Below are 27,024 nucleotides of genomic sequence, written 5' to 3' on the forward strand. Positions count from 1 at the left end.
GCTGGTTGTCTGGGAGTGGTTTGAATCTGTTGGATCTGAGGAAGTGCACAGAGTCCTCAGGACTGTGAGCTTGGCCACGTGTTTTTTTAGATTAATCCCTCTCAAGTGTTCTTAATGTGACCCACAGGGTGTCATGTGAATGCATTCTGGTGGTGGTTATTTGTTCTTTGAGTGAAGGGGTTGTTCCTTTGCTTCTTAAATGGACAGTTGTTTGCTCCCTTCTCAAGAAGCCATAGCTGGATCCCACTGTATTAGAAAACTTTTGTCCATTGACTCTTCTCCCTTTCTGGGGAAGGTAATAGAAAAGATAGTTACATAATAGCTTCAGAGGCCTGGATCCTTTTCAACCAGGATTCAGATCTGGGTATGGAATGGAAATAGCATTGATTCTGCTTTTGGATGACCTATGCCTTGGGTGGAATGGGGTAGTGTAACCATCCTTCTCCTACTTGACTTATCAGCAGCTTTTGATACCATCAACTATAGTGTCCTTCTGGATCAGCACAGAGGGGTTGGATGGCATGGTGTTGTGCTGATTTGCCTTCTTCCTTCAAGGTCAATTCCTGTCTGTGATGATTGGGCAGGAGAGGCTTTTATTTTCAGTGGGAAATCGAAATCATATAGCAAATAAAGTCATGAAATCAAAGCAGCATACTAATAAGGGATATGATTAAAGATCCCCTTAGCTTTATTGCTTAACTGGTGTTTCACAGTAACATTCATCTCTTCCCCACCTGTCCATTAGTAAGCTGAATTAAAACTATTTCTTCTAGCATTTGAATTTTTAATAATATTAATTTCCTATTTGATGTATATAAAAGTATGCAGGTATGAATATTTAGTAAGATGCATAGAATTTATATTTTGCTTGGGTATTGATTTAATAAAATGTTTTCATGGTTTACTAATACAGAAGTGCTAGCTAGCTGACACATTTGACATAAAATTATTTCTTTGCTATCTTCTGATTCTATGCTATGCATATTAGTAATCAATCAATTTCTTTGTTGTAGTGGTAGAAGATGATGAAGATGATTTTCCTACAACACGTTCAGATGGAGAGTTTTTGCATAATACTAATGGAAGTAAAGAAAAATGTAGGTATACTTAAATACATTATAATAGAAATGCTTAATTAATGATCCTTTGAGTACTTCATGAGTACATCATGAAGTAATTTAACATCGTATGATAAACATGCCAACAAACAAAATCATATATATTTTAATTAAATATGTATTTTATTTTAAATGCTCAGAAGATATGCAATATACTAATTTGCATTTTATAATTTTAAGACATTTTACTTAAAATTATAAAGCTTTAAAAGAAATTAACATTTCTATAGAAACTTGCAATGCTATCTAATGTTTACCAGATAATTGTTATTTAATTCGATAGATTTACTCATAAGTAAATGGATATAGGATCGAACCATACATTTAACTAATAGTTACTGAAACTATTTAGCAGTTTTATAAAATTAATAACCCTGTTCTTACTTGCTAATTTCAGAATGGTTTTATTCAGTCTTTTTTCCCCTGTTATATACACTCTTATAAGTTTAGGGACAAGTCTTGTTTAAGAAAAAGCCTAAGTATTAATTCTATTCAAGGCAGCTTATAACACTTTTAAAATTTGATTTCAATGATGTTGATACTTTCATAAATAAAACAATAGAACTTAAGGCGTGGCAGTCTGTGTTGGAACAGAAGTAGAATGCTTGATATTCTACGGCTGCAACTACATTGTGTTTATATTCAGAAACATTTCTTATTGGTGATGCCTATTTCTGCTGTTGATAAGTGTTCATCTGAGGTATTGTCACTCATGCTATGCTTACATCATATTAGATTATTGTAATGTAGTTTCTACCTTGACGACTGCCTAGAAACCAGACACAAATAGTCTAGGAGGACTTTGTGAAGTTATTGACCAATATCTGTTCAACGAGCCTAGTTGGTTTCAGAATGCTATTCAGATATTTCCCCTTTTTTTCCCATTTCCCTATAGAGAGATGTTCTACCTATATTAGTGACACCAATTTTATGGTTACTAAATATAAGATCTTATTAGAGGTGATCTATCTTAAATGTAATATTTTTCTCACAGAACTGTCTGCCTGATACCCTTTCTGCTTCTTCAGAGCATAAGCCAGAATTTTGTTTCAAAAAGTTTATAAGACTAACGAGACAGAAGACTCCATTTTGATACTGCTTAGTTTTCACTTTGATTATGATATTAAGCTAGGTAATTTCTTCTAGTAATGCTATATTTGACCTACATATTATATTAACAGCCTTCAGGATAAAACTGTTTTTAATAATACCGTAAGAGTATAGTACTGCCACTGTATATGGAAAACCTGCAGTATACTTCATATCATTTATGCATTTATTATTCTACTTTCTTAATATGCCTTGAAGTTCATTAGATATATTCTTTGCTAGCCTTCAGGAGTGTTTTAATTATTAACTGCATTTTGTTTTTATTAATGAACTATTTTTTAACTTTTATCTTATTTCTTATATCTTATTTGTTATGCTAAAATATTTTGTATTTTCAAGTTGTAATCCAAGTTATATAACTCTATTATGCATTGTTATTGCCATAACAATTTACTTAAAATAAAATTTATTTTAAAATCTAGATTTTGGGATTTTTTTCCATACAGTCAGTCATTTTTTTTGGTCTTTCTTTTCTTGCCAAATAGGAAACTGAAAACATATGGTGGTTTGGAGTTGGGATGGGCTTGACTCATTAACTAGATTATACAAACAAATGTATATTTTATTAAAAAACATCTGACATAAATGTTTTAGGTATACCGGTAGCATATATTGATCTTAACTGATTAAATCCCAGCTCTTAGCAAATGGAGACGCCCAGTCTTAATATGACAACATCTAACATGTTTTGAATGATACATTTTTCCATCCTTAATATATATTGATGTATTTTTGTAACATTCTACCTCATATACTTTTAAATAGATCATTTATTCAAACAAGCTTAGCAACAGATGGCTGTTGCAGTGAAATACTGAAATCAGCTGTAGCTATGGAAAGTTAATCTGTTTTGGTACCGTATATTATAATGTCCTTCCATTTTTTAAGGACATTATTACCGTGCCCTGATTATTTTTCAGTTGCTTTTATAGTTCATTATTAGATTCAAATGCATGTTAATTATTGGTTTTAAGTGCTGTATCTTCTAGCTTTTAAGGTGGTTCTGTTTTAATTAAATCGCACTTTGAGCTGCCAAACTACAATTGTTACAAGAATATTAACACTCCTGCCACCCACACATTTTTTCAAAGTAGAGTTAAAGCACTGAGAAACAGAATACACAAGAATATAGTTTGAAGAAGGCATTTCTCCTACTGAATTTTCCCTATGTATTCTCCAAATGAACTTTAATTGTCATATGTTTTGCTGTGTATAGGCACACAGCCTATTTTTTCAGGTAACATTCATTTGAGTAACCAAGGTTTGTACTGATATATCTATAATCTGTTTTTTAGTGTTTCCACATGTTACACCCAAGGGAATAAATGGTATAGATTTTAAAGGTGAAGCTATAACGTTCAAAGCAACAACAGCTGGAATCCTTGCTACACTTTCCCATTGTATTGAATTAATGGTAAAACGTGAGGAGAGTTGGCAGAAAAGGTTGGATAAGGTAAGGCTCTTAACTTGTGCAAGGATTAAATTGTGATTTTTAAAAAACTTCACATGTATTGACCTGTATTTACATTCAGTTATGTATAACAAGGACAACAGCTCTGAAAACGTCTTCATCTGCATTAACACGTTAGCAAATGTTGCACATTCCATTTTGGTTTTCCATGCACAAATCATCTACTTTTACTTAAATAGAATTAAAACATAGGCTTCAGAAATCTTATGTGGAACCAAAGGAAAATCTCTGAGCTGTGTTGGATATGCAGTTCAAACATAAATGCATATGGATAACTTTCATTTCTGGATTAGATTGTATAAATCTGAAATGTACTTTAATATTTGTTTTTTATTTTGGTTGTGATTGAGTCTAAAGAAACTTAATGCAGACAGAAACAGTTTTGTTTTTGAAATATATTTTCCTGAATTCTGCCATGTCTCTTATTCATTATAGGCCTCACCATCTTTGTTTTTTTTAGGCAGTTTACTTTAGGAAATGTTAAATACTGAGACTTTTGAAGGTATGAATAAATTGTCAATTTGTTCTGAAATGGGCTGCCAGAAAAAAGCCTAGAAACTAGTGGATTGTGATTTCACTGAACTAGGGCTGCATAAAAATCTTGGTTTACGTAGGAAGAACCTGGCTAAAGAGAAATACACATAAAGACCTATGAAAAGAAAAGAAAAATACTATACCTTTACAGGGAGGATACATGGGATGAGGGTGTGGCTAACTGATGAGGACTAATAAGTCCAAAATAGATCTATCTTAGTCTCCTTAGTCTCCCAATGGGCAGCAGGATGCTTGCTGGCTGCCAGAAAAAAGCCTAGAAACTAGTGGATTGTGATTTCACTGAACTAGGGCTGCATAAAAATCTTACATAGGAAGAACCTGGCTAAAGAGAAATACACATAAACAAACCATTGGAAGAATATCACCTCTCAACCCTTTGATAATTGGAATAGAATTAATATCTCATTTGAATATTTTCACTTATTGACTTATTTCCAAAAGCTTTGATGACCTCTGGCTTGCAAATACTTAATTGTATTATACATAATATCATATATTTAGTTATAAGATTTTGAAGGATATATTACTTTGGAATTTGAGTAATTGAAAAAGTAGAGTTGAAGGAATTCCATTATATTAGATTTATTTATTTATTTATTTATTTATTTATTTATTTATTTATTTATTTATTTATTTATTTATTTATTTATTTATTTATTTATTGAATTTGTATATCGCCCTACTCCCGAAGGACTCAGGGCGGTGAACAGCCAAATAAAATACATATAATACAAATGTTAAAAAATCATTAAAATACAATTAAATAATTGGCCCAGAAAACAAAATTTAAAACACCCCAAATTCAAGACAAATTTAAAATTTAAAAATTTAAAAATTTTTAAAAAACAATTTAAAAGAGAGGTTAGGCCAGGCCGGCCTGCTGAAATAGAAATGTTTTGATGGCACGGCGGAAAGTGCGCAGATCCGGGATCCTCCATATCTCCGGGGGGAGCTCGTTCCAGATGGCAGGTGCCCCCACAGAAAAGGCTCTCCCCCTGGGAGCCGCCAGTCGACACTGTTTGGCTGACGGCACCCTGAGGAACCCCTCTCTATGGGAACGTACTGGTCGGTGAGAGGCTACTGGTGGCAGAAGGTGGTCTTGTAGATACCCCTGTCCTAAGCCATGGAGCGCTCTAAAGATGGTAACCAAAACCTTGAAGCGCACCCGGAAGACCACCAGGAGCCAGTGCAGCTCGCGCAGGAGGGGGGTCACATGGGAGCGCCAAGTCGCTCCCATAACCACCCGCGCAGCCGCATTCTGGACCAGCTGGAGCCTCCGGGTGCTCCTCAAGGGGAGCCCCATGTAGAGAGCATTGCAGTAGTCCAGGCGGGAAGTGACGAGGGCATGAGTGACCGTATTTAACGAGTCCCGATCCAGAAAGGGACGCAAGATTGACTAAAAACAGCATTTATGTTAGGAAACACCAAGCCAGTAGAAAGAAGGTCTCAAGTGGGGAATTAGCTTTGAATCCTTATGTAGCTGCAAGAGATTCAGAACTGACTCTACCCTAAACTCCATAAAACCTTATTTGTTACCAAGAGAAGGCAAGCAGTCTGGGGATATTGCTATATAATGTGCAGAATATAATAAAGTAGTTATCTTGAACTCTACATATATAGATAAGCTTGCTGCACCTGACAATTCAACCACGTTTACTGTATAATTATTGCCTCTGTGTTCCTGTCTCTTGACAAATAGTTTGAAGAAATTTTTCATGTACTCTGCATTGTGTTTGTATTTCTGCATCCTAAAGAAATACAAACATAAAGAAGTGACAATGAAAAGCTTCATTCTAAAAGTTGGAATGCACACACACACATATATATGGGATGCATTCTTATACATACATATGGAATGCATACTTACCGTATTTTTTGGAGTATAAAACTCACCGGAGTATAAGACACACCTACCTTTTTTGGTGAGGAAAAGAAGAAAAAGAAATCTCCCTCTGCCTCTAGCAATTTTGCCTCGTTGCAGCAAACAGCAAACAGCCTGCTTTACTTTCATTTTCATTTTCAGCATAGCTTGATTAGCACAAGGAAAAAAAAAATCTGCTCCAACAATTTACCTCTTTGCAGCAAGCAGCAGAGCCCTGCGCAAAACAGCTGAGAGCAAATCAGCTGAGTCAGGAGGCCAATCCAATCAACTTGTTCTAATTAGGCTGTGCTGAAGCTGAAAGGAGCTGTTTTTTCTTGCTGTTTGTTTGCAAGGAGGTAACTGCTGCGAGGCAGAGGCCAAAGGGTGGGGGCCAGTGGGGGGCGGGGCTACATTTGGTGTATAAGATGCACCTAAATTTTCACCCCCTTTTAGGGGGAAAAAAGGTGCGTCTTATACTCTGAAAAATATGGTATATAGATGTGGTTTTATGGGGGTTTTTTTCCCTTTATATATGGATGTTCTGTGTAGTATCTCTCATGTAGCACTTTTAGGTATCTGGTTTTATTATTTTGACAATCTATGACTGGTTCCAACTAGCTGATTGCAAAGGTCACACTTTAAAAGTGGTAGCATTTAAATATATATGCCCCTGAGCCTCCATGTCGCTGCTTCTTTCATTGTAAACTCAGGGTCAGCCTTTTAACAAATCTTTGGCTCAACTAATATATCAAAACTACTATGTTTCCTTCCTGGGAATCTGTAATGGTGGGAGATCTGCTAATGTATACAGATACTCAAACTGTCTTTAATCAACATTCTGTATAAGAGCTATGCGACCTTGTGGTCTTGCTCTTGACTTTTCTGGGTACAGTGACTCATTATAACTTGTTAACTTTAGAACTAATAAATGATAGTTTGGACCCTCCCCAGTTGATGGTTTCTGTTGAGGGCAAGGGCAATCACTGAATACCTTATAACAGGCAGTAAATGTATAACATTTCTTTGGGTTTTCTCCTTTGTTTTTCATTGCTATATTATCTTTATTTAGTTAAGAGTTTTAGATAGCTAAAGACTGAAACTAATTGTTCCCAAAGCAAAAGTTCCTTCTTAATTTCCTTATGTAAATTCCATTTACTGTAATTAGAGTGTACCTTACTATTATACTTTATAGTGTGATGCAGTAACTTATAAAAGTCTAACAAAGTTTTGAATTGTTTAAGACTAAAACATATTGTTTCTTTTTAATATTCTTGTAGGAGGTTGAAAAAAGGAGGCGAATAGAGGAAGCATACAAAAATGCAATGACAGAACTAAAAAAAAAATCTCATTTTGGAGGACCAGATTATGAGGTATGCATTTATCTGCATGTTTTCTCTTTTAAAGCCAAGCCTGGTCTTATATACTACCATTAAATGTAGATTCAAATAGGTACTTAAATATTGAGCAACAAAGGTCCATTCTTGTATTGGTTTGTTCATTATTTACCTTCAGTTAAGAATATCCAGAAACAAGAGTTCGGTACACAGTGAAAAAGCAATAAGAGCCCCCAGTGCTCTCATTGTGTTCTATGTATTAAATGTTGTATATTTAAAACGTATACTACTCTTCCAAATTATCAATCCTGCTTATAAGAAAGCTTAGAAAAGCAATATATTTTACCTTTCAGTTTTGTAATCATTATGAACAACTTGAATAAGATAAAATATGAAATTATGTAAAGGAGTATTGTAAATGATGAACTCCATTAGATTCAGCTCTGTAACTCCAAAAATACTTTTGTCCTTCTAGATCAGACTCACCCCACTCATGCTGGCAGAGAGGGCCTACCACAGATTCCATCAGTAAAAAAAATATTGGCTGTTGGGATCTAGAAGGGTGGGTGCTTTGGAACATTTCCTCCCCCACCCAGGTGACATCTGGCCCCGCCCTCCTATCCTTCCATAAGAGCCTGAAGATCTGGCTCTGCAAATTGGCTGAGGACCCAATGAGGGATTACCACACTGGAGGAGGCTATTAGATAGATAGCAAACCCCACCTCTCCCCCTGCATTCCTTGCTTCCCTCCACCTATATTCTAATCTCATATTTTCATTGTTTATTTGTTTATTTTATTGCTTCATTTTTCTACTATTATGTTTACAGTTCTTTTAATTTCTCTGTTTTTACTGCTAGGTAAACTGCCTAGAGTAGCCCCACAACGAGGTAGGCTGCAAATAAAATTAACAAATAAATAAATAAATGTGACATTGAAATGAACAAAAAGTATAGAGAAAATAAATCTGTCTTTGTACTTTGTTCATTAATGATTGGGTTACCTTTCTTGTAACATGTTTTTTTAGCATTAGAATAGAACAGTGCAGAACAGAACAGAACAGAATAGAATAGAATTATTTATTGGCCAAGTATGATTGGACGCACAAGGAATTTGTCTCCAGTGCATAAGCTCACAATGTACATATAAACAGCAAGAAATAGGTTATAGTTCATAATCATAGTTACAATCATTAATCATAAATTACAAACAACAATTGATAAGTCATAAACAAATAGGAGAAGATAATAGGAAAAATGAAAAGATGAGAAAAGATGAGAATGAGAGACTTTACTGTGAGAATTAAGTGTTCAGCAGAGTGATGGCACAGGGAAAAAAACATCTTTGTATCTAGTTTTTATGCAATGCTCTAAAGTGGCGTCCTGAGGGGAGAAGTTGAAATAGATTATGTCCAGGATGTGAAAGATCTGCAGATATTTTCTCAGCTGTCTTTCTGACTTGTGCAGTATACAGAACCTCAGTGGAAGGCAGGCTGGTTGCGATTATTTTTTCTGCAGTTCTAAGTATCCTACTACTGTGTGTAAATGCTTAGATATTCATTGAGCCAGATTTTCATGGTTTGAAAATCTGCATGTTTATTTATCATCTCCATTTAATCCTTCTCATCTTGATGCATTTTATTCATGGATAGATATCTTCCATTAAGAGAAGAAATCTAGATATAAAGATAGAAAATATGAAAAGACTATTGATATCTTTCATGACTTTATTTAATGCCTGCATGGGTAAGCTGGTAAAGGGGAAAAAGTTTTCCCTAGAAGAAAATTTTGATGAATGCTTTTAGGGCTGAATGCTGTTCATGGCCTTTGTTATCCCAAATGAAAGGAGCAAAGGTGCTTGTTGCAGGCAAGGATAATAGCCATTCATGGCACAGGTCCAGATTCCTTGAGGAACCATCTCATCCCACTGGGATTGGCCCATCCCACAGGTGCCAGCAGAGGAGATATGCTGCAGACCCCCATTGGCCGAGGAATTCCACCTGGCAGGGTCCAGAAGAGCCTTCTCTGCCATCACTGATACCCTTTAGAACATTTTGCCCCCTTGAAGAGATAGACCTTCCACAAGAAGAGCTTGAAAGACTTGGCTCTGTTAGTTGGCCTGAGGCTCCAATGGGGGAACATCATGCTGGAGGGGGTCAATAGATTAATCACAGATACCACTCCTCCCCCCTCCCGCCGCTCATCCTACTCCTTCCCTTCTCATATTTTACTGATAGCTGATAATTTGTATTTTATAATGTTTTATTTATATATTATTGTTATTGTTTTATTTTTAGCATTTTAAGCTGACCAGTGTCACCTCATGGTGAGATGAACGGCAAATAAATTTAACAAATAAAAAATGTATCATATTTCTAAATGGTCAGGGCAAGTGTGCATTGTTCAGAGATAATTGCTGAACTATTTTTATAGAAATAAAAGTTAAGCATATTTTTAGTATTTCATTCAAAGTAATATGGCCTGTTCTAGTTTTGACTGGATCATACCCTGTTTTTTTAATTTTTGAAACTTATAGATGTATTTATTTCTATCTTTATGTAACATTTACTTGTCAAATTCTAGGCAGTTCTTCTTTTCTGTTTGCCTATATAAGGTAATAAGTCAAAGGATGTCAATTGTGTACAGGATTTTATAGTTTAAACAATTTCTGTCCCATAAATAGGTCTCTACTGCTTTGTCTTCTCTGTTATATTTCACTTAGGGTGGGCCTCTTGTCTTCTACTCGAAGAGTGAACCTGTTTTTATTTATAATTAGTTGATTTGTTTTTTCTCTCTCTCCTCTAAACAGTATGGTTTCCTAGTTATATGTTGATTCAGACATGTTTAATATTATTACAAAATAATAAAGCCCCATATTCTTTTCAAACTGATAACGTATCTAAAAATAATAATATAAGCAGATCCAAAGAAATCTGGTGCAGTGTTTTTATTTATTTGCAGCAGGGTAGATTTGATTTAAATCAAGTCAATTTAAATTTTTAAATCACTAGTAAAAAGGCTTGATTCATATCAAGTGGGTTTAAATCATAATTTTTAAAGAGCAACTGTCATCTTTGTCCCACAGCGGCTCCTCCTCTGACCCGCTGTTGACTCACTGAGAGTCCCAATATTGCAGAATATTCAGCCTCATGCTACATTACTAAGCTCCATTTCATGCTGAAGAAACTAAATTATTAATGTATTTTAAATAGATGTCTTTAGATAGATGTTTACTCCAAAAGCATTTTATTAAAATAAATTTGATAAAAATAAAAAAAAAATCAATTTAAATTAAAAAAATCCAATTTAAATTTTAAAAATCTATTTTTTTAAAAAAAAATTAAATCATCGATTTTTATCCACCCTGATTTGCAGTATACTTTTGAGCTGTCTTAATTTTGCACCTGCTATTGAATTTACTTTCTATTGATTTTTGCTATAGGAAGGTCCCAACAGTTTGATTAATGAAGAAGAATTCTTTGATGCTGTTGAAGCTGCTCTAGATCGTCAAGACAAAATAGAAGAACAGGTAATATTAGCAGATGAAGTTCTACTATGTTATATCATGGCCCCTTTTAGAACACACATACTGTAGTAAATATCATCTACAGTATACAGTTCATGGGCTTCAGAATGAATAGGACCATATTTGTTTGTTTGTTTTTTAATCCTGCCTTTATTACTTTTATAAGTTATTTTGTACTAATATTTTTTCTTAATTGTTTACATTAAAGTAAGAGAATTGCTGTTTGGTATTATGCAGGAATTATGTTTAAGGCTTTGTGTTCTTAACTTGGAAGACGGAGAGCCATAATGTGCCAATTACTGAGAATTATTTTTCAAATTATTTAATGTTTTCATGGTACATCCAAAATTCTAGGATAATAAATATATACATATATATATATATGTTTGTTCCTATAGTCCCAAAGTGAAAAAGTCAGATTACACTGGCCAACTTCCCTGCCACCTGGTGATGCTTTTTCTGGAGTGGGGAATCATAGATTTGTCCAAAAGGTAAGATGCTTCCAAAATGTGACCTGAAAGTTGAGTCAATTCTGTTTTCCAATTAACATAATAGATTATGGTTATGTAATATGTAAAGATCCTATTATGTATGAATAAAGCCATTCAAACTGCTATACTATCTGCTGGAAGAAAAAATACTTATGCTGCATTGATGAACTTAAGAAATATTTTTCAGCTAAGCGTGCATGTTTCAAAATTAAGTTTAACTAAACTGTAATAAGGAGGACTTTTATTTTCCTAGATTTCTGCAAGCTTTCATTTTTCACTCTGTTAGAGAATGGTTTATTATGAATTAGTGAACACATCTTGTATACCAAACCTAGGCAACAATATTTAGTATTCTGAGAAAGAATTCTTTATTGAGCAGTGTTTGGAGTATAATACATAATAGGTGCATGAAGTCAGCATTTGCTGCTGTACTTGCTGCTTATGGTGCTTTTGTTTCTTCTTCATAATCTTGTGCGTGGAAGTTGGTACAAAATGCTCTGTTGTGCCTTTGTTCTGATTACTTGGTTTTTTCTTTGTCTGTCTCTGTTAGCCCTATAGTCGCTCTTCCTCCATGTCTTCCATTGATCTAGTCAGTACCTCTGATGATCACAGATTCAGCTCCCAGGTACTGTATTTCTACATGCAGAGTGGCTTTACCATATCTTCTTGCTGTATTTCACCTTCATGGTCACTTCTTTTCTTCTTGTTATGTTAATCATTTACGCTTGTTTTAAACAAAGTGCACATAAACTGTAGGAAGGAACTGTATATTCTAGTAGTGAGTAGGAGGAAGGTAAATACAATTGTGAAAAAGTTTTGTTGCATATCAATTCAAGACGTTCCAAATGTGTTTTATTCCATTCTGTAAAAAACAATACTTGTGATTTAAGTAATGTCCCTTATATTCTTGCAATTTTTCAAACACTGTACAATATTCAGAAAATTTAATTCTTCAACCTACATACTTAATGTTGTCAAGACAAAAATTATTCATATTAATTCAAGATTCTGATGCTCCAACATTTAAGTACTTTGAGTTGGAGATCTATCTACTATGTGAATTTTCATCTGACGTTTGGATCGTGGCATGAGAAAGTTACATTGGTTCAGAGTAACACTCATCTTTTTTTCACTCTTGTTCAATGTTTGTCATGTGCCCAACACCTCTGTTTTTAACCTCCAAGTTGGAGAAGACTTCTCAAATTTGTTAATTTTTTTAAAAGAACTTAAAGAAACTATGCAGACTCTAAATCCAGCTTCCAATATAAATAAATCTCTCCTTAAATAACCTATGTATAACATGGTGCTTTTTCTAAATATTTACTTAACAATTTGATTCTATGGTCTTTGGAGAGAATATCCCTCTAAAGACTAAAAACTATTTTAAAGAAAGCCCATGTAAGATTCTAAGAACTGAGTCAAAGAGGAATGTTTTAAAAGTTTTTATAATTCCCAATAACACAGGCTAGAGATCCAAAACCTTGTGGTTGTTGATGTTTCTGTATTTAGCTCTTTGATATTGCAGTTTGACTTCTGCAAGATATTAGAATTCAGAGAAAGAATTTGGAGATATTTTTTCCAGTCTTCATATTACCAAGGGTTATCTGCTTTTTGCTTTTGAATAATTATCTAGTAATTGAAGATTATTTTTACAACATAGAATTCAAAATGACATTTATTTACTAGCATAGACTAATTCAACAGTATTATGTAAAATATATGGCAGGAAGAAAGAACATTTCTACCCATCTTATTGTATGCTATGATACTTTTTTTTTAAAATGAAGGTTGTCTTAAAATGCAGACATCTTTTTCTTTGATTCTTTATTGTGTCTAAAGTTAAAAAGTTGAAACTTTCCTTTATGATCTTAAAAAGTTCAGGAATGTACCATAACAGAAAGCAAAAACTACAATATCAACTGTTGTCTTTGCTTTCAGGACGAGTTTGTTTTACAAAACTTAGCATGGTTGTTTAGTTGTCATTTGATAATTGAAATTAGTATGATAGAATTTGTATTAAGATGAAAGCCTAATAATGGATTTGTGAATAACTAACGATCATTGGAAGCAGACATGATGTTAGATACAAGACTATGCAACAACTTCAGATCAGGCCAAATATTTACTATTCAAACTAATAATTGCTAATTCAGAGAATACTCTTAAATTGAGCAATTTGTCTGTGAGATTCTAAAATGTGTGTGCTGTTTGCCAAACACAGTTCCTCCATTTTTATGCAAGAATTTTAAAAATTATTGATTACATGTGACCTCTCTGTAAAATTTCAAACAGAGTTGAGTTAGCTTTAAGAAACAATAAATATGTAGGTAGATTTCCATTATGTCTATTTCATTCAATTATAAAATACTGGCATGAATAAAATCATACTGCAAGTAATGTGGTTCTAGTGTGTATATAGAAAAAAAGTATATAATTCCAAAGAATCAAGATTTTCCTTGAAATATCTGTTAACCTTTAGAGTTATGAAGATGTTGAAAGATATTGCCTTAAAAACCAAAGTGGTAATTGAAAACAGTGCTTCAGCATATTGCATAGCAAGCTGGGCTTTTCTTTTGCTAGTAGAATAAAATAAATTATTCAGGTAATAAAATTTATCAAATAGACAGGAAAAGACTGCAAAATTGGAACAACTTATATAATTTATGAGGCTGGAAACGTTCCTGTTACTTGGTACAGTATTTAAATTACTTGTACACAGAAAACTTAAGATACTTAGCAGTAGGAAAGAGACTTGATTGAAGACTGTTTGGCTTTGGGAATGATTAACTGTGTTCTTTTACTTTTGCATAGTGTTCAGAGTAGTGCTTCTATATCAAACGAAGGTTCCTGTTTTAAAATGTGAATCAGTCAATCGATTAAGCTTTTAAGCAGTACAGTTTCTACAAAGTAGACTTTCTTAGTGGTTCTCGAGTCTACTTTCTTAATTTTGAATAATTTTGAGTCTTAGGTTGATTGCTGTGTGATTTTATAAACAAATAGGTCATATCTTTCTAAGGATATTTGATTATAGAAAAGAAAGTCATTTAGTGGTGTTCTCTAATGTCATATAAGGTACAGTAGAGCAGAGATAAGCAGATTGAGATAGGTATATTGATAAGCACATGGATTGCTGGTAATTTGAAATAGTCTAGCAAATGTTCCTAACGCTAATGAGAGCATACTCCCTATTTAGACCCAGTTTGAATATTTACTTTTAAATTTACTTAAATTTAACATGTCAATTTAAGTCTGTTTAAATATATCCAGAAATCATATTAATATAAATTGTTTCCTAAAGAGGCACAACAAAAAAATTAATGCATTGTGATTAAGAGAATTTTTGTTTGAATTCCATGTATTTGTGCTTGCTTACTTGCTTGCTTTGCTTGATTGCTTGCTTGCTTGCCTGCCTGCCTGCCTGCCTGCCTGCCTGCCTGATTATGGAAGATCTTTGCCCAAGTCTGTTTCTTTGTTTGTAATATATTTTTGCACAGTCATTTTACTTATGTATTTACTTATACAATGATTTATTTAATGGCATGTTCTAGGCAATCATGTGATTATCTCCAGGCTACAGAAGAGCTAAAAACATTCCATAAATGTATTTTTAATTTATTCCTGTTTTGTTTTGAAAGGTGGAAGAGATGGTGCAGAACCACATGACATACTCGTTACAGGATGTAGGGGGTGATGCTAACTGGCAACTAGTAGTTGAAGAAGGTGAAATGAAGGTAGACAGAATATTTCAAATTTTATAAATATGTTAAAATATATAATAATTTAGACAAAGAGTTGCTAATTTCCCTGAGGATATTAATTCAGTAAAAAGATTGAAATTGGATCTCCAGCTTTGGTTCCAGCTTTAAGCTGCTATTTGTTTTTGCTATTTAGAATGCATATTACTTTGTTTCTCTCTGTCCAAAATAGTGTTTACAGTTCTAGTCTATACACTTGAATATGAGAGTACTAGGAAAGCATAAAAATATTCCAAAAATTCTCAGAGAACTCAATTTCCTTCTGTACTAGAAAAGGCTGGAATGTTTGGAACTTTGTAGCTTAAAAAAAGGATATGAAGTGGAGACATGATTAAACTGAATGAAATCTTACATAGAATGGAAAAAATGGAAGTTTTTCTCCTGTCAAAATATTAGAACTTATAAAGTTGATTGAAACAATATTTAAAATGAACAAAATGAAGCATTTCTTTGTACAGAGCATAATTAACCTGTGAAATTAATTATCAGTAGATGTGATAACCACTAACTTGGATAGGATTAAAGGGAACTAAATATATTCATTGAAGACAGGTCTATCAAGGCCTACTGCCTTTAAAAATTCAGTTACCTTTAGCATGGGGGGCAGCATATCTACAGATGCCAATAACAGAGGAACAATAGAGGGACACGTTATATATCCATCCCCAACTTGTGAATATCCTAGAGGCATCCGTGTGAGAAAAAAAATGCCACAATAAGATGGGACCTGGTGTGATCCAGCAAGTCAGTTCTTATGTTCTATATTTAAATGAATGGTATTTCTACCGTAATTTTACTAATCCAGGATTGTCTCCACCAACTTCAAAAGTGAATTAAGAATATAAAAAAAAGTTTTTAAATATTTTATATTTATTCAAAGGTGTACAGGAGGGAGGTAGAAGAAAATGGCATTGTTCTAGATCCATTGAAGGCCACACATGCAGTCAAAGGAGTTACAGGGCATGAGGTCTGCCACTATTTCTGGAATGTTGATGTTCGCAATGATTGGGAAAGTAAGTAAAAGTAGTTTGTTTATTTATTTGTATTTGCTGCTATTCAATTGACACCCACTTCGTCCAGTTCCTTATGTTCAGCTAACATGTCTGGAAATTCTAGGACTCACAGTTTTAACTTATTCAGAGGACAGAGATCTGTCTAATTCTAGTCTAACTGATATGTGTCAGTATTATTGCTATTATTCAATTATTTCGTTCTTTTCTTTATTTTTGTCTTGTCTTTAGCAACCATTGAAAATTTCCGTGTTGTAGAAACCCTAGCTGATAATGCAATCATCGTCTACCAAACACATAAGGTAATACTTAGCATTGTTTCATAACACTTCAGAGTGGTGTAAGTGCTATGAAGAAAGAAAGCATCTAAAGGTTATAAATTTCTGTCTTATCTGAACTGGTTTTTCCTGTTAGAACATTGCCTGAATCATCAGGAAAAAATAGAGTTACAGATTGATGTTTGTTATTGTTTTGCAAAATTTGGTTAGAAGTTTCTTTAATCTTGATCATGTATTTTTGTTCCAAGCAATTCAGATCTTATTTGTTTTTAAGTGCAATAATAATTGAGGAGAGACTATAGCTCAGTAACAGAACATAAGCTTTGTATCCAAAGTTCCAAGTTTCAGTGTTTCCCCAGATGCTATGTATCTGTGAGTGGGTGACAGGAAGAAAATCATTTCCTAAATCATTTAAAAATATTTCTAAAATGATGCCCTAATTATCATGCCCTAATTATCCAAAGAAATGGCTAAGACCAAACTACAAATTGGGATATCTTCATCTTGAAGAGTAACTGATTTTGCAGTAAAGACACAATCTTACCATATCAATAGAGGAGAAGATTTGTAACTCGGGGTTGAAATGAAGGGTACTTGGTGCTCTCTGAACTTGGTTGTTTACTTGCAGACATTTCATTACCCAAATTAGGTAACAGTTTGAGCTCAGAGGTAGCACCAAGTACCTCTGAATCTTAAGAGTATCTCTATATTAAACAATGTATTATAATTGTCTTCATTTATTTATTTAAATGAAATGCATCCTCATCTTTTGACCAACAGCTTAAGATATCTAGTACAGGTAGTCCTCAATTTACAACCATTCATTTAGTGATAATTCAAAGTTAGATTACTGAAAAAAAAAGTGATTTGTCATCAAATTGGCAACAAGTTTATATTTACAACGGTTGCAGTATCTCAGGGTCATGTGATCACTATTTGTAACCTTCCCAGGCGCTTCTGACAAGTAAAGTCGAGGGGGGAAGCTGATTTTGCTTAATGACTGCTTGATTCACTTAATAAGTACTGTGATTCATAACAATCCCGGCAAAAAAGGTTGTAAAATTGGACTTAACAACTATCTTGCTTAACAACCTAAATTTTGGTCTCAGTTGTGGTCGTACCTTGAGGATTACCTTATACATACCTCTGTATTAATTCTCAAACCTGTGTTATGGCCCGCCAGTGGCCAGCAGTGCTGGTAGCAGATTCGGACAGTGAGGAGGTTGGGGAGGAACATGGGCCAGTCCTGGAGTCTGGGGAAGGCTCTGATGAGGGCTCTGCATCGGAGGCAGAGAGGGGGCTAAAGAACAAGGGTCGACTTGGGAGTAAGGCCACAGGTAGACAATGAATGGCCTCTCCCAGAGGGAATAAAAGAGGAGCAAAAGGGGAGTGGAGTTTGCAGGAGACAATTAGTTTGCTTAATTGGTTCGTGACTCCTTGCCAGGTTTTGAAGATATTGGCCTGGCAGCTCTCCAAGCCAGATAAGGTCTGTGACTATAAATTCTCCCTTGAAAGACTGCTGGATGTGAATGAGAATAATTCACAGTAACTTAATAAAAAGGGGTTTTTGTCGGGACAAGGCGTCTGCTTCATGCTCTCGGAAAGCCTAGGTCAGAACAACCTGAGAATTAGGGTGAGCAGAGAAAAAATGATGAGGAAGAGTCATTCAGTAACTAGGTGTGTCAGTTTTATCTTGGTATTTACTACACCATTCTGGCCATGGCATAATTTACTTCATTAAAAGTGTGAATAGTGTTATAAGAGGAATATTGTGGTTAATACACACACACATACATGCGCACACGCACACACAACCATAGCTGTGTGAAGATGGGAAAGTTAGGAGGAAAATGAAGAAGTAGAACCCAAATATAGGAAGTCTTCAACCTACAATATTTCATTTAGTGACCATTTAAAGTTACAACGGCACTGAAAAAAGTGATTTATGACAATATTTCACACTTATGACTGTTGCAGCATCTCATGGTCACATGATTTACCGTATTTTTCGGAGTATAAGACGCACCTTTCCCCCCCCCCCACAAAAGGGGGTGAAAATTTAGGTGCGTCTTATACACCAAATGTAGCCCCGCCCACCCACTGGCCCACACCCTTTGGCCTCTGCCTCGCAGCAGTTACCTCCCTGCAAACAAACAGCAAGAAAAACAGCTTTCAGCTTCAGCACAGCCTAATTAGCACAAGTTGATTGGATCGGCCTCCCGACTCTCAGCTGATTTGCTCTCAGCTGTTTTGTAGGGCTCTGCTGCTTGCTGCAAAGAGATAAATTGCTGGAGCAGATTTTTTTTCCCTTGTGCTAATCAAGCTATGCTGAAAACGAAAATGAAAGTAAAGCAGGCTGTTTGCTGTTTGCTGCAACGAGGCAAAATTGCTCAGAGGCAGAGGGAGATTTCTTTTTCTTCTTTTCCTCACCAAAAAAGGTAGGTGCGTCTTATACTCTGAAAAATACAGTACATTTGGATGCTTGACAACTGTCTCACAAGTTATGTTGGTTGCAGTGTCCCAGAACTCTGTGATCCCCTTTTGTGACCTTCTGACAAGCAAAGTCAATGGGGAAACCAGATTCACTTAACAACTGTGTTACTAATTCAAGAACTGCAATGATTCACTTAACAAATGTGGCAAGAAAAGTCGTAAAATGGGGCAAAGCCCACTTAACAAATTTCTCACTTAGCAACATAAATTTTGGGCTCAATTCTGGTCGTAAGTGATCAGTCGATACCCATGTATGTAATAAAATTGTCCTTACAATTATTTTTCTTGAAGTTTGCAGCAGATGATTTAGGGAAACTAAAGTTTGTACTTTGACTTTACCAATATTTAGATTGGGGTCGAAATATTCTTTTACTTACAGATTGGCCACTTTGTCCTATTTGGATTGTAATGGACCAATCTACAAAAGTGTGGGTAGGAGCCAGTGGTCGGTTTCAAAATTTTTTACTACCGGTTCTGTGGGTGTGGCTTGGTGGGCGTGGCATGGCTTGGTGGGCGTGGCTTGGTGGGCATGGCAGGGGAAGGATACTGTAAAATCTCCATTCCTACCCCACTCCAGGGGAAGGATACTGTAAAATTACCATTCCCTCCCCACTCCAGGGAAAGGTTACTGCAAAATCCCCATTTCCTCCTAATCAGCTGGGACCTGGGAGGCAGAGAATAGATGGGGGCGGGACCAGTTAGAGGAGGTATTTACCGGTTCTCCGAACTACTCAAAATTTCCGCTACCGGTTCTCCAGAACTGGTCAGAACCTGCTGAAACCCACCTCTGGTAGGAGCTTATGGAAAAATTCTCTTTCATCCTCTCGCTTATTTCTAGTCTTGGGTGTAGTTCGCCTGGTTCACAGTTGGCATCCTTAATAATAAGCATACAATTATTTTTGCAGTTCTGAATAGCATCACATTCTGCATAGATGGATGTAATAAATGATGGCAATTACTGATTATTATTATTATCCTTGCTTGGATGTAACACTCTTTGTAAAATCTAATCCAAAATTAGGACAAAAGTGTGCAAAACATTCCATCACAGAATATTCTGATCTTAAAATGTATTGTACCAAGTTATTTTCTCAAGCTCTCCAATATAGGTTTAATAATATTAAGCTACTAAGAGATGCAGTGGCTCAGTGGCTAAGACACTGAGCTTGTCGATCAAAAGGTCGGCAGTTCAGTGGTTCGAATCCCTAGTGCCATGTAATGGGGTGAGCTCCTGTTACTTGTCCCAGCTTCTGCCAACCTAGCAGTTCGAAAGCATGTAAAAAATGCAAGTATAAAAATAGGGACCACCTTTGGTGGGAAGGTAACAGCGTTCCGTGCGCCTTTGGCGTTTAGTCATGCCGGCCACATGACCACGGAGACATCTTCGGACAGCGCTGGCTCTTCGGCTTTGAAACGGAGATGAGCACTGCCCCCTAGAGACGGGAACGACTAGCACATATGTGCGAGGGGAACCTTTACCTTTACCTTTAATATTGACCTAAATTACAGGTTTGCTTTAAAAATTAGAACAAACAATATGATTTTAAAATCAAAGGAACATTTCAATAATATAGAAAACTTGTATCCAGCTGTCTTGAAAGTCACAGCATATAGATTGTTAGGGATCTGAACATAACAACTCAGCTTTGAACTCTTTATATACAATAATTCCCTTTAAATCTATGTAGGCACATAATCAAAAAATAATTTAAAAATATTATTTTTTTTAAAATTTACATTATGCCAATCCAAAACTTTATATATTGTATTGAAGGAATTTGTGGTGATATATATTTAATATATTTTTGTTTTCAGCAAATTAGAAATAATAAATGTTGGCAATTAGCATTAGTTATCAAAAATAGATAAAACAATGCAACACAACTTATTGCTGTATTATCTAAAATTGAGAAGTACTTTGCATTGATGGTAAGTAAAAATGTGGGGGATTGCATTGCTTGGAAGAACACAATATGAGAGTCTGTTGAATTTTAAACATTTTTGCTCTTTGGTGATAAGTTTTGTTTTGGCTGTCGTATTTTAGCTTATAAATGAAGTATTTGGTAATACTATGCGTTTTTCTATATGTGTTCCTGCATAGAATTATTGAATAGATAGTTCTTTTTATATTTTTCTCTGGGATTATATGTGTAACAATCAGTATCCTCAAATTTTGATTTATTTCTCTTTTGTATTATTAGGAATATTGCAGAAGTGCTTTTTTTTTAAAATGAATATTTTAAAACATATAAATGCTTTCTTTCTAGCGAGTATGGCCTGCTTCTCAACGTGATGTGCTGTATTTATCTGCTATTAGAAAAATACCAGTTTTAAATGAAAACGACACTGAAACATGGATTGTCTGCAACTTCTCTGTAGAACATGATAGTGTTCCTGTAAGTAAAACTTGTAGTTCTGAAGGTATTTATTGTTGAGGAATTCCTTTCTTAATTGCAGTGTTTGTGAACCCTAGGGCAAGGATAATTTAAAAGAAAAGAATGGAAAAAATTCAGGATATTTAACTTAATGAGTTTTTTTTAATGGAAAGAAAAGGAAAGAGCATTGCCAAAAAGGCATTAAGAGTTGTTAACCTAATTTTGCAAAGCTTCTTCTCCAGTAACATTGTACTGCAAACCAGGGCATACAAAACCTTTGCCAGACCAATTCTCAAATGCAGCTCATCTGCCTGGAAGCCATACTGTATAAGGACATTAATACAATTGAGCGAGTCCAGAGGTATTTCCCGAGAAGAGTACTCCACTCCTCTGCTCGCAATAGAATACCTTATGCCACCAGGCTTGAAATTTTGAACCTGGACAGCCTAGAACTATGCGCTGGTCTGACCTAAGCTTAGTACACAAAATTGTCTACTACAACGTCCTACCTGTCAATGACTACTTCAGCTTCAACCGCAATAATACATGGGCAAACAATAGATACAAACTCAAAGTAAACCGCTCCAAACTCGATTGCAGAAAATATGACTTCAGCAACAGAGTGTTCAATGACTGGAATACAATACCTGACTCTGTTGTTACATCCTCAAACCCCCCAAACTTTAACATTAAACTGTCTACTGTTGACCTCACCCCATTCCTAAGAGATTTGTAAGGGGGCGTGCATAAGCGCACCAGCGTGCCTACTGTACCTGTCCTACTGTTCCCATTTATTCATACTGATTTCTTATGTACATACTTATACCTGTTTATACTTGTATAAACAGGTATAAGTAACATATATGTTATGTTCATACTTATACTTGTTTTCTCATACATGCTTGACAAACTAAATAAATAAATAAATATAAATAAATAAATAAAGTTTATGCCATCATATTTCTTTATAGTCAGCATTTAATCAGCAACAATGTGAATGATTGTGTTCCTTGACAGACAAACAATCGATGTGTTCGTGCCAAAATAAATATTGCTATGATTTGCCAGACATTGGTAAGCCCTCCAGAAGGAAACAAAATAAGCAGAGACAACATCCTATGCAAGATTACATATGTAGCAAATGGTAAGGCATGACTATTTTCTTGAAATGCATATGTAGTTGTGTTAGTGCAAAAGGGTTTTTTCCCCCTCATTTACAGATAAAGAACCATACAATAATAAGGCAAAAGGCCTATGTACATACTACAGTTGTGATTTATATACATGGCACATGGCAATTACCTTTTCTAAAGATATTGCAACAACTAATTCCGTTAGGAAATGGTTATTTGTCTAACTAGTTGGTCAGGCAATAAATAAACCAACAATGTATGTTTGCAGTCAGAAAGTTTTTATATTGCTTTAAGACTGTATTGCATCATCCTGTATCCTGATTGGCTAAGTTCTGTAGCCCATGTACTTAAGGGAAGTCAGGATCATGGCTTGTGTGGATACTACACCATTTTACCTGCTTATTTACTGAAACTCTCTACCTGATCTCTCTGCATGATCACTGTTTGATCATAGCTACATGTTGCTTTCTACTATTTATTGAATGTTTTGATATTGAACTTGTTCCTGTTTTGAAACTCAAGAAGAACTGTTTTATTGTGTATGACTACAACTGGTAAGAAGATTTTGTACTTGAAATATCCCTGGATTGATCTTTTAACTCTCGTCTTATCTGTGTATGACTTGGATTGTTTTTGGACTTTGCTTTACTTTTTTCTAAAAGTAAAAGACTACAACAACTCAGTGGGTTTGTATGTTAACTGTGATTGTTCACAACGACTCCCAGTCGCTTTTCATGCGTTTATTCAAAGGGTACTCTGCTCAATAACCCACAACATCGGTTATTAGCCAAGAATATCCTTAACATTGGTTATGGGCCCAGAGCACTGAGAGTTGGTGTGAATACACAGTACTATATTCAGACAGCTGTGTTTGTTGTTCATTGTCCAAGAGAAGATGGCACAAGAACAGTCATCCAGCATATCCTTGATAACCCGTTTGGATGGAACAAACTATGTTTCCTGGTCAATGAAATGCCACCTACTATTGCGTAAGGAAGGACTATGGGATGTAGTTATTAATCCACCGGATGTAACTGTATGGAATCCAGAGAAGAGCAAAGTAACCCCAGCAAACAGAGTAAATGGTTTTTCTTCTAGTACATTCAGAATTACAATTTGAAAATTATTTTTGGACAGATTTGAAGCCCACAATCACAGTTTTAGGAGGTTACATCCCGTTTTTTTAGAGGCTGTGTTTTTCACATAAAATCAAATCTGGATTTCCTTCTGCCCACATGTTAAATGGAAAAGTTGCTATGAAATCTGCCCATTGGGCATGTATTCTGTGTACATTGTTTTGTGGAGTTATACTCTTAAAGTTTTACCGTATTTTTCGGAGTATAAGACCCTCCGAACTATAAGACACACCTACCTTTTTTGGTGTGGAAAACAAGAAAAAGAAATCTGCCTCTGACTCCCAGCAATTTTGCTTTGTAACAGCAAACAGCCTGCTTTACTTTCATTTTCATTTTCAGCATAGCTTGATTAGCACAAGAAAAAAAAATCTGCTCCCAGCAATTTACCTCCTTGCAGCAAGCAGCAGAGCCCTGCGCAAAACAGCTGAGAGCAAATCAGCTGAGAGTTGGAAGGCCGATCCAATCAACTTGTGCTAATTAGGCTGTGCTGAAGATGAAACGAACTGTTTCTTCTTGCTGCTTGGTGCAAGGAGGTAAACTGCTGGGAGTCAGAGGCCAAAGGGTGGGGGCCAGTGGGCGGTACATTCGGTGTATAAGATGCACCTAAATTTTCACCTCCTATTTGGGGGGGGAAAGGTGTGTCTTATTCTCTGAAAAATATGGTAAGTATGTAGTAATAATTGTAGATGGATTGTGAGATGACAATTTTATTTAGATAGATCTGTAAGTGCTACATGGGGGTCTAATTTAATTTCCTATTCCTGTAATATTAAAATGAGAACTGATTTTATTGCTTTTAATAATAGTCCTACATAATTAAATTTTAGGATTTCAAAATTGTCTGTAACAAATATTTTTTAATTGGAAGTTTAATCTGCAATCTCTGCTAAACCTAATCAAATATGAAATTTGATTACATGTAAGTGCAATTCCCCCTTATATCCCAAGCAGTTTAAATCCAAAGGTTTATTTTCCTGCCTGTCCCACATACTTTTAGATACATTGCCAAAGTTTACATTTCTCAGGATCAGAACTAGGTGGCAGTTAATTGGCAACATAACCAACACTCATAGTCTTAAGTAAATATAGCTTTCAGCTAACTCCCATCCTAACTGCATTTCCCAGAAAGGTGCTCCAACCTTTTTCAAATTTATTTGAAGCTATTTAAAATAAATTGAAACTGATCTATAGTTAAGATACTGTATAGTTTAAACAAAACATTCAGATTAAAATTCTTCTGAAAGTACTATATTTTAAAATTACCCCCTCTCTAAGCTTAAAGTACCATAACATGCAACATCAATAATAAGAGGATGATCAGCATCAGAGTTTTAATCAAACCTCTATGTAAACAGTTTCCTTCTGAGTTAGCACCAAAAGTTTACAATATGCAAAATAAACATAAGTGCAGTGTTATGATCACAGACATAAGGCATGAAGTAAATCATAAAGCAAAAAAGCACTTAACGTACATAAACTTATAACAACTTCAAAAATCTATGCAGAGTTACAACACTAACTAAAGGTTGTGTAAGGCCAATCCTAAAACTACAACATGGCTGGAGATATACAGGTAATCCTTATAACTGATTATTTAATGATCAGTCAAAATTTCAAGAGCCTTATGGCCTATAAAGACTTCTGACTGTCATAAAACATTGTGGCATCCTCCCACAGGCATGTCAGGCATTTGCAACAAACTCGCATTTATCGAGCTCAATAAGTGACTCAGCGGTAGCAATAGTAGCTAATAGAGTTCTCTTAAGGCTATCTAGCTTTTGTAAAATATCACTTTGTTGGACCTTGGACAGGGCACCAAAGGTACTAATAAATACATCTTGTTCCTACTAGACTTGGCCTGATTCTGCATATCTATCTTATTCCCATGGCCTGGCTTAGTCAAGGGCAAATGGGGACAGAAGATAATGTTATTAACAACAGGTTTTATTATTTGGAAGACTGTGTAGGTCAAAAAGAGCCTTGATAGTACAGTGGTCTACGCACCCTGTTATTAATACAGCTGCCTGCAATTTACTGCTGGTTCGAATCTCTCCAAGGCTCAAGGTTGACTCAGCCTTCCATCCTTTCTAAGGTAGGTGAAATGAGGACCCAGTTTGTGGGGGCAATAAGCTGACTTTGTATAAATATACAAAAGGATGAAGGCTATTGCTATAAGTGCATTGTAAGCCGCCCTGAGTCTCCAGAGAAGGGCGGCATATAAATCAAATTAAAAAAAAAAAAAGTAGCTGAGCTGAGCAAAGGGGTTACCCCTCCATCATGAAAAGAATAGCAAGAAATTATTTCATTTTAAATAATATGTGAGGTAGAATAGTTTGCTTAAAAGTAAGATTTGAGTAATGCCAGGCAAGCTTGGAAACCACTCAGTCAAATACAAGTCTATTTGCTGATGGTGACAGGGAAGAAGCTGTCCCAGAGAAATTACAACTTTTCTTTTGGAGACCTAACAACTAGAATTAAGGCCATTTCAAAAATATATGATACATGAAGGACAATCTGACTTAATTACAAGGAGTAAGTGAGCTTTGATGAAGTAACTTCTTTACTGCTTGAACACTTTGCCAGCAATTACATTTGTGATTTATTGTTACTCAGTCCCAGAGATGTTGGTTCACTCAGCTCTGGGAATGTCTGTTTGGCCTTGGACTTCAATAAAGGCAGAAAGTCTTTTTGTATGTTTTTGGGCAAAAACTTCAAAGTCACTTTTTAACAGATCCAGATTATTTTTAATTGCTCAAACACAGAAATGATAGTTTGTACTTTTATGTTTGTGATTTTGCCATGAATTAGTTGTGCTCTCTCATATCAGCAGCTTCTCCTAGTCCTTAATATGTGCAATTTGTTCTTATTTTCTTTAGAGGAAACTAGAGTGTGAAAGGGGTGAAGAATGATAGCCAGTGATCCGACCCGTCTATTAAACCATGTCTAAAAGAAACAGAACACTCCAATAATTGTTCTTTTTCTGTTTCTGTATGTTAGTCCTCTTCAAGAGCCTCAAATTTATTAGAGATGAGAATTTACTTACTGTTTCTTTTTGTAGAAAAAGTTCATTCATTTTTGGTTGTTTGGCTGTCTTAGACAAATGCTACAAACCAAAACTCACTCTATGAGCCTTGGTGGTGCAGCGGACTAAGTGCTGTTATGTAGCACTTAGCTGCCAGCTGCCTGCAATTAGTGCGAGTTCAAATCTCACCAGGCTCAAGGTTGACTCAGCCTTCCATCCTTCCGAGGTAGGTAAATTGAGGACCCGGATTGTGGGAGCAATAAGCTGACTTTGTAGAAACACCGCTTGGGGCGGGGGGCAAAAAGCCCTAATAAGGAGGTATATACAAAAGAATGAAGGCTATTGCTATAAGTGCATTG

The 27,024-nt window shown here is 35.3% G+C and overlaps 1 protein-coding gene across 2 annotated transcripts in view; it reads left to right on the forward strand.

Annotated features, from left to right (window-relative positions):
- CERT1 (ceramide transporter 1) overlaps positions 1-27,024 on the forward strand; it is a 69,780-nt gene that overhangs the window by 35,511 nt on the left and 7,245 nt on the right. Inside the window, exons 6-16 of one of the 2 annotated variants that reach the window (XM_034441132.3) lie at positions 1,014-1,097; positions 3,524-3,681; positions 7,393-7,485; positions 10,889-10,975; positions 11,371-11,463; positions 12,014-12,088; positions 15,099-15,194; positions 16,099-16,231; positions 16,460-16,530; positions 21,267-21,395; positions 22,392-22,518. In XM_034441132.3, coding sequence (XP_034297023.1) covers positions 1,014-1,097; positions 3,524-3,681; positions 7,393-7,485; positions 10,889-10,975; positions 11,371-11,463; positions 12,014-12,088; positions 15,099-15,194; positions 16,099-16,231; positions 16,460-16,530; positions 21,267-21,395; positions 22,392-22,518 — 1,146 coding nt within the window. The remainder of the gene's footprint in view (positions 1-1,013; positions 1,098-3,523; positions 3,682-7,392; positions 7,486-10,888; positions 10,976-11,370; positions 11,464-12,013; positions 12,089-15,098; positions 15,195-16,098; positions 16,232-16,459; positions 16,531-21,266; positions 21,396-22,391; positions 22,519-27,024) is intronic. The other variant, XM_034441131.2, reaches the window with a different exon arrangement.

The sequence above is a fragment of the Pantherophis guttatus genome, chromosome 2 (genome assembly GCF_059756535.1).
Source record: "Pantherophis guttatus breed Tessera chromosome 2, ASM5975653v1, whole genome shotgun sequence".
In the NCBI taxonomy this organism is placed as follows: domain Eukaryota; kingdom Metazoa; phylum Chordata; class Lepidosauria; order Squamata; family Colubridae; genus Pantherophis; species Pantherophis guttatus.